Source organism: Raphanus sativus, chromosome 3 (assembly GCF_000801105.2).
Source record: "Raphanus sativus cultivar WK10039 chromosome 3, ASM80110v3, whole genome shotgun sequence".
In the NCBI taxonomy this organism is placed as follows: Eukaryota; Viridiplantae; Streptophyta; class Magnoliopsida; order Brassicales; family Brassicaceae; genus Raphanus; species Raphanus sativus.
In genome coordinates, this window is record NC_079513.1 from 22,602,830 (window position 1) to 22,611,010 (window position 8,181).

At 25.4% G+C, this 8,181-nt stretch overlaps 1 protein-coding gene across 2 annotated transcripts; it reads left to right on the plus strand.

Annotated features, from left to right (window-relative positions):
- Positions 1 to 5,967: 5,967 nt before the first annotated feature.
- LOC108844380 (uncharacterized) lies at positions 5,968 to 7,065 on the plus strand. Of its 2 annotated transcripts, none has more exons than XM_057005425.1 (4): positions 5,968 to 6,185; positions 6,286 to 6,438; positions 6,545 to 6,734; positions 6,853 to 7,065. In XM_057005425.1, exons 1-4 carry the CDS (start codon positions 5,973 to 5,975, stop codon positions 6,939 to 6,941), a joined length of 645 nt encoding a protein of 214 aa, XP_056861405.1. In that variant the 5' UTR covers positions 5,968 to 5,972; the 3' UTR covers positions 6,942 to 7,065. The 2 variants fall into 2 exon arrangements, with proteins under 2 accessions (XP_056861405.1, XP_056861406.1); XM_057005426.1 differs by having other exon boundaries at positions 6,548 to 6,734.
- Positions 7,066 to 8,181: the final 1,116 nt, after the last annotated feature.

Below are 8,181 nucleotides of genomic sequence, written 5' to 3' on the forward strand. Positions count from 1 at the left end.
TGATATATTCGTTAATTACCTAAATCTTACCTTTATATATCGGTTTCGAACACCTCTTATCTATACTATTATTTGCGAAGTAATTTTTCGCAACGGAGCTTACACGTTAAAAGTTAGAGTGGTTAATATCGATACTACCCTTAATGAATAAAATATATAACTAATCTAACAATAAAAACGAAAATTAATTTATTTAATTAGATAATTGATTAAAATTAATAATAGTAAGATTTATCCAAAATCTAAAAATATATTAAAATATAAATATAATTCCTATATGTAGTTGTGTGTTATCTGAATTTGTTTTAAAAATATAAAGTTGAAAACATAAATTACATAACTAAATATTAATCAAATAATTTTTTTTTAAATTTTATATAATTGAAAAGAGAATATTAAGCTAAAAATAAAAATTTATTTAATTATATAATTGATTAAACCTTAATGAATAAAATATATACTAATCTACAATAAAAACGAAAATTAATTTATTTAATTAGATAATTGATTAAAATTAATAATAGTAAGATTTATCCAAAATCTAAAAATATATTAAAATATAAATATATTCCTATATGTATGTTGTGTTTGTTATCTGAATTTGTTTTAAAATATAAAGTTGAAAACATAAATAATATAACTAAATATTAATCAAATAATTTTTTTTAATTTTATATAATTGAAAAGAGAATATTAAGCTAAAAATAAAAATTTATTTAATTATATAATTGATTAAAACCCTTAATGAAAAAATATATAACTAATCTAACAATAAAACGAAAATTAATTTATTTAATTAGATAATTGATTAAATTAATAAATAGTAAGATTTATCCAAAATAAAAATATTTAAAATATAAATATAATTCCTAATGTATGTTGTGTTGTTATCTGAATTTGTTTTAAAAATATAAAAGTTGAACACATAAATTATATAACTAATATTATCAATAATTTTTTTTAATTTTATATAATTGAAAAGAGAATATTAAGCTAAAATAAAAATTTATTTAATTATATAATTGATTAAAACCAATGAATAAAATATTATAACTAATCTAACAATAAAAACGAAAGTTAATTTATTTAATTAGATAATTGATCGGAGCTTCCACGTTAAAAGTTAGAGTGGTTAATATCGATACTACCTTAATGAATAAAATATATAACTAATCTAACAATAAAAACGAAAATTAATTTATTTAATTTAGATAATTGATTAAAATTAATAATAGTAAGATTTATCCAAAATCTAAAAATATATTAAATATAAATATAATTCCTATATGTATGTTGTGTTGTTATCTGAATTTGTTTTAAAAATATAAAGTTGAAAACATAAATTACATAACTAAATATTAATCAAATAATTTTTTTTAATTTTATATAATTGAAAAGAGAATATTAAAGCTAAAAATAAAATTTATTTAATTATATAATTGATTAAAACCCTTAATGAATAAAATATATAACTAATCTAACAATAAAAACGAAAATTAATTTATTTAATTAGATAATTGATTAAAATTAATAATAGTAAGATTTATCCAAAATCTAAAAATATATTAAAATATATATATAATTCCTATATGTATGTTGTGTTGTTATCTGAATTTGTTTTAAAAATATAAAGTTGAAAACATAAATTATATAACTAAATATTAATCAAATAATTTTTTTAATTTTATATAATTGAAAAGAGAATATTAAGCTAAAAATAAAAATTTATTTAATTAATAATTGATTAAAACCCTTAATGAATAAAATATATAACTAATCTAACAATAAAAACGAAAGTTAATTTATTTAATTAGATAATTGATTAAAATTAATAATAGTAAGATTTATCCAAAATCTAAAAATATATTAAAATATAAATATAATTCATATATGTATGTTGTGTTGTTATCTGAATTTGTTTAAAAATATAAAGTTGAAAACATAAATTATATAACTAAATATTAATCAAATAATTTTTTTTAATTTTATATAATTGAAAAGAGAATATTAAGCTAAAAATAAAAATTTATTTAATTATATAATTGATTAAAACCTTAATGAATAAAATATATAACTAATCTAACAATAAAAACGAAAATTAATTTATTTAATTAGATAATTGATTAAAATTAATAATAGTAAGATTTATCCAAAATCTAAAAATATATTAAAAATATAAATATAATTCCTATATGTATGTTGTGTTGTTATCTGAATTTTTTTAAAAAATATAAAGTTGAAAACATAAATTATATAACTAAATATTAATCAAATATTTTTTTTTAATTTTATATAATCGAAAATAGAAATATTAAGCTAAAAATAAAAACGAAAATTAATTAATTTATTATATATTGATTAAAATAAGTAAGATTTATCCAAAATCTAAAAATATTTTAAAATATAAATATAATTCCTATATGTATGTTGTGTTGTTATCTGAATTTTTTTTATAAAATATAAAGTTGAAAACAAAAAGTATATAACTAAATATTAAACGAATAAATTTTTAATTTTATATATTTGAAAAGAGAATATTAAGTGACTTTCAAAATTTATTTCTATTTAATAAATATGTGTACAAAGAAATTTCAAAAAATATAATTAAAGTGTAAGAATTTTCAAATGAAATAAAATAATAATTTATTATCATATTCTTTTAGTTAGTAACGCATATATTAATGAGTAACTATAAATATTTAGTAATTATGATTAATATAATAAAACCCAAACATAAAAATGAATTTAATCTTTATGAAATCAGATAACTCACTAAAATTGATATAATAAAAATATTATTAAAAATAAAAAAGATAATTCATATACATATTTGTTATTATCCAAGAATATTTTTAGTAAAGATTAAAAAATGATTTCTATATTTTTTATATATATATATTATATATATATAATTATATATTATCATCTAAAAAGAATATCTTTCAATCATAAATAAAATTAGTTGCAAAAATATATAGTGAAAATATTTCTACTATATATATGAAAGCTTTCAAGAAATTAACGAAATAATGAATATATATATATTTTGATACATAAATTTCATATATAAATATTTGATATTCTATTAAAAACTTAAAGATCATAACCAATAACTTATCATGATATCTATACTATTATTTGCGAAAGTGATTTTTTGCAATGGAGCTCCCACGTTAAAAGTTAGAGTGGCTAAATACGATGCTACCCTTAATAATTTTATATACTCCCTCCGTTTTTAAAGATCCATGTTCTAAGAAAAAAATTTGTTTTAAAAAGATTCATTTTTACTTTTTCAATGTATTATTTAATGAAAATCTGTTAACTTCAAGAAAATTTAATTATGTTTATTGGATTTTTATTGGTTAAAGGTTATGGAAAATTGTTATTCACAAAATCAATGCATTTTTAATGTGATTTCTTAATATATGTGAAAAATCTAGCATATGTATCTTAGAAAACAGAGGGAGTATAATTTATTATTTCGCAATGGAGCTCCAATGTTAAAAGTTAGAGTGGCTAAATACGATGCTCCTTAATGATTTTATATATAATTATTATATAATTAAAAACGAAATTTTGTCAATAATATTATATTTATATGTTATATTAGATTATAAATTAATATTGTCAAAATTATAAAGATAATTCTTATATATATTGTGTTGTTATCTGAAAGTAATATTTTAAAAAAATTAAATTCAAAAAACGAATTTTAAGTTAATTTGAGGTTAATAATATTATATTATATGTTATATTAGATTATAAATTAATATTGTCAAAAATAACTATAACTATATATTAAATAAAATATTATCTTTAAATAACTATAAATAATACGTAAAATATTTTCTTTAGATAACAACTTAATATATGTAAGAATTATCTTTTATTAGGCCAAAATAATTTGTATTATTTCAAATTCAAATTTATTATCTTTTATTTTTTAAAATGATGTTTAATTAAATTTTTGATAACATAAATAATAATTTATTATTATAATTGTGAATTAATAAAAGTTTAAAATAAAATTATGCAGGCATGTGCGGGCAAACCACCTAGTAACATATAAGTTCCCAACTGAAAAAACATCTCCTTCTCTTTGTATGTGTTTGGAGACGACATTTTCCGTCCCTATTTGGGAATCAGGTAGAACCACAATAGCAGTCTATCTGATTCATGAAGATAACAAGCATAACACCAAAGAACCCTGTTAATGTCCGCCAAAACTTATATAGATCATTCGATTTAATCTTTGCTTAGTTATAAACTAATAAATATAGTAGCCGAATCTCTCCGCTCTCTCTCTTATGTTTTCTTTTTTTTTTTTCATCTAAGATTTTATATAAATAAAAAAGCTAAAGCCCAACCATTACAAAACCCACAAAAACCCACGACCCAAACAAACATCTAATTGGACCTAAAGCCCAAATTGGAAAACCCTAACAACCAAGAGGAGAACCCACTGCACCGGCCACCGTGACTCCGCCGTTTCTTGCTAACACCGGAGCATTCTCTCGGTAAACCGGATCACACCGGCGCTCCCGAACTTCCACTCGTACCCTGCAATACCTTTGATCTCTCGGTGGACCAACATCGGAGAGAGTCAATCACCGCTGTGAGATCTCATCCGTTAAACGATCACCACCACCTACCGAAGATAAGGCTTCGCATGCAACCGCATCATTTTTCGGCGAGCTTCATCGTCCTCCGACGAGATCTCCGCCAACACGTCCCAAACAAACCCACAAAAATAAAAGCAAACTACATAAAGAGAAAATAAACCCTTAAAAACTAGAGAATCCAAACGGCAAGACAAGGTGATGGGATCCTTCATCTCCCGGAAGCTAGGCCCGACGATGGCAAAGTTAAAAAAACTCCATGTCCCGGAGATAAAAGTCGGCAGCGACGGATCTGTTGGAGCCTCCGTCTCTCGGAAATGGAACCCGACTACTAACATCTTCACCGCCATCCTTACCGCCACCGCATCTTTGCTCCACGAAAAGACCACCGTGATTGGTAACTAGTCAGAACTCGGACAAAACGGAGGCTGGAGGAGACGAAAAAGAAAAAAACACTGATGGTTTTAAACTGAAAAAATTGAAAGGAAAAGGGCACCAACGACGGCACAGCCGCTCACGCACCGACCAACTACCGGATTCTAACTGGATCTACTTTCTCTCTCTTCTCTCTTCTCTCTGGAAAATTAGGAATTGTTAATGTTGATTCAAAACATTAATGATTTAATGTTTCTAATAAACTAATCAAACAAAAATGATTTAATAAAGTGTTACATTCTCATGCTTTTGGACGCAATGACCGCATCATAGTGAAGTATCTAGTTCATGTCATCAATCGAAGCGATCCATGTCATCAATCGAAGCGATCTCCCAAATTTTTCATCATCATCCATTTCTCTTAAATAAGACTTTTGAAAATTTAAAGATCCATCACGCTTACGCAGTGTCTAAAGGTTTTAAAATATTATATACTCGTTAGAACATATATACCAAGTTTTTTTTTGGTCAAACAAATATATATACCAAGTTTTCTATCAACTTTAGAGGCTGAAGCCGCTGAACACAAATGTAACTTTGACTATCATGTGTGAAACAAACAAGAGAAGAGAAAAAAACTCTTTAACTTTTAATTGTGGGTAGAACAAAACATAATTTAGGATAAGGCAAAACTAGGCTTTTTTGTTTAAAATCGGATGAGAATAGAAGAAACGAAACTTGACTTTTGTTTAAAATCGGTAAAACGAATTTACAATTTTAGTTGATGGATTTAAATTTAAAATTAACAAAATGATAGTTGGGAGGTTTTCATTAATTTTCAAAAAAATAGATATGGCGATCTAACCAATATAAAACTTTGAGGGCTTTAGTGCTATTAACTGTAAAATGCGAACCAAAAAAAGAAGTATATATAGGGAGAATGGGGACATTGGTTTTGGCGCGGAATTAGGGTTTGGCATGGCTTCATCGAGTAGAAAAGATTACGAAATCATCAGTGATCCGTTCGATCCACGATGTGTGATTGCGACCTTTAAGGCTCTCTTCGGAGAAGTGACGGAGGAGGATAAGCTTCTGTTGGAGAGGATCCGAGGGAAAGAGGACAACACGAGTCCAAAGTACACAGATCAGGAGGAGCGCAATCTCATCAACAAACAGATCAGGAAGAGCCAGGTCTCTCTCTCTCTAGATCTCGTTCTCAGTCTACTATTTTCTCTGATTCGTTTGGATGGTGGTTACTAAGTTAAGTTGTTTTTACTTTTGTTAAAAAAAGGGGTTTGACGTCGATTTTTCCAAGTTCCAATGCCTTTTCAATTTCTACCCTTCGTTTCTCGATGAAAACCACTCGACCTTAATAAAAGAAACCGATAGGCAGTTTTTCGGAAGATTGGCTCAGGAATCCATTGCGGATTACAACATTAGAAAGGTGTGTCCTGTTTCCGACCAATACTAAGTTCAATCCAGTTGTCTATTATTATTATATTATCAGAACTGTGATTTTGATTTTGGTTTGGTTTTATTAAAAAAAAAAGCAGGGGACCAGTTTTGAATTTGTTGAGGTCGAGAAAGCAAATTTGTACTGGAGTAAAGGATACACTTACTTCATCACGTTTGCAGCCAAAGATTATTGTGACAAGACCAAAGTCTTTCAAGCTAAGGTCTGCAATGTCTTATGTAGAGAGATTGAGCACCGTTTCTGCAGGCTTAAACCCGGTCAACAAGGTACTATAACCATATCTCAAGTTTGTTATAGACATTGTAGAAAGTTTTAGAGAGGAAACTTGTGTTTTATCTTCTTGCAAGGGAAGTATGTTTTAATGTTTCATTTCATTCTTGGCAGGAGAATGCGATGAAGATTCTAAGAGAGTTGTGAAGAAACCAAGGATTAACACAAGAGTGCGGGTGTCATTACCAATGTGTCTTAGATAATTATCAACCATTGTCGTAGATATTGTCCTATTTGATGGGAATTATGTCCCTTTTGTGTTATCATAACTTTATGTATGACTTTTGTAGGACTAACTAGTAAACTAAAGTATTAAATTTTTATCCATTTGTTTTCTGTTTTCTGGTATCTTCTTGTTCCAAATATGCTTTCATATTTGCATCCCAAACTCAAAGAATTTTCATATCACGATGATAGGGATCTCAGCCAATTACATTCATTATTAGCAGTTGATAATCATAACAGTCAGCATTTGAGCTCATGGGCCCTTAAAAAAACAAGCAAATTCTTCCAAACAAAAGCACAAAAGCCTTTGCTTTTTTAGAATTTTGTATTTTTATCTTATTTTATATAACTCTAGTAAACTTCTATGCTATTGCATGGGAAAAGTGACTATTCCGACTCGAACAATTTCGATCGTGCCAAATACGACCCGAACAAATGGTCAGTGTCAAATACTACCTGAACTTAATTAAAATTAAAAAAACTTACCCGAACTTCTTAAAACGTGTCTAAATCTACATTGACTCTAACAGAAGTTAGTCAACCGTTAACAAGATAAAACGACATCGTTTTGATATACGGTGAAAAGTGTTAATTTCGGCCCAAACAATTTCGGTGGTGCCAAATACGACCCGAACACATGGTCAGTGCCAAATACGATCTGAACTCAATTATAATTAAAAAAAATTACCTGAACTTTTTAAAATATGCATAAAACTGCATTGACTCTAACATAAATTAGTCAACTGTTAACAAGATAAAACGACATTGTTTTGATATATATATTTTTAATATATGTTCATTCCAGGACTTAACAATGATGTGGTACCTTTTTAAAGAGGTACATTAACAACTAGACAAAAATAACTTTTTGAAATATTGTTACAAATTTGAAATTTATATAAACTACTATTTTTTCTTTATAGTATTCAATTTTAAAACTTTGGTGGTAATTTTTTCTGATTTATATAAATACATAACATGTTTTTACTAATTATCATATCTTTAATAAACTTATATCTTACTAAATATAAATAATAAAATATTTATAATTACACAATCTTAGATATACCTAAAATTTTGAAGTTATTTATAAAAATTTCTTATATAGATTATTTTTATTTTTTAAACTTAAGTGGATTTTTTTCAAAGTTAATTTTATATATTTTGAAATTTTGTTCAAAAATATTAAGAGGCCTTTTACCTTTCTTTCACTAAGAT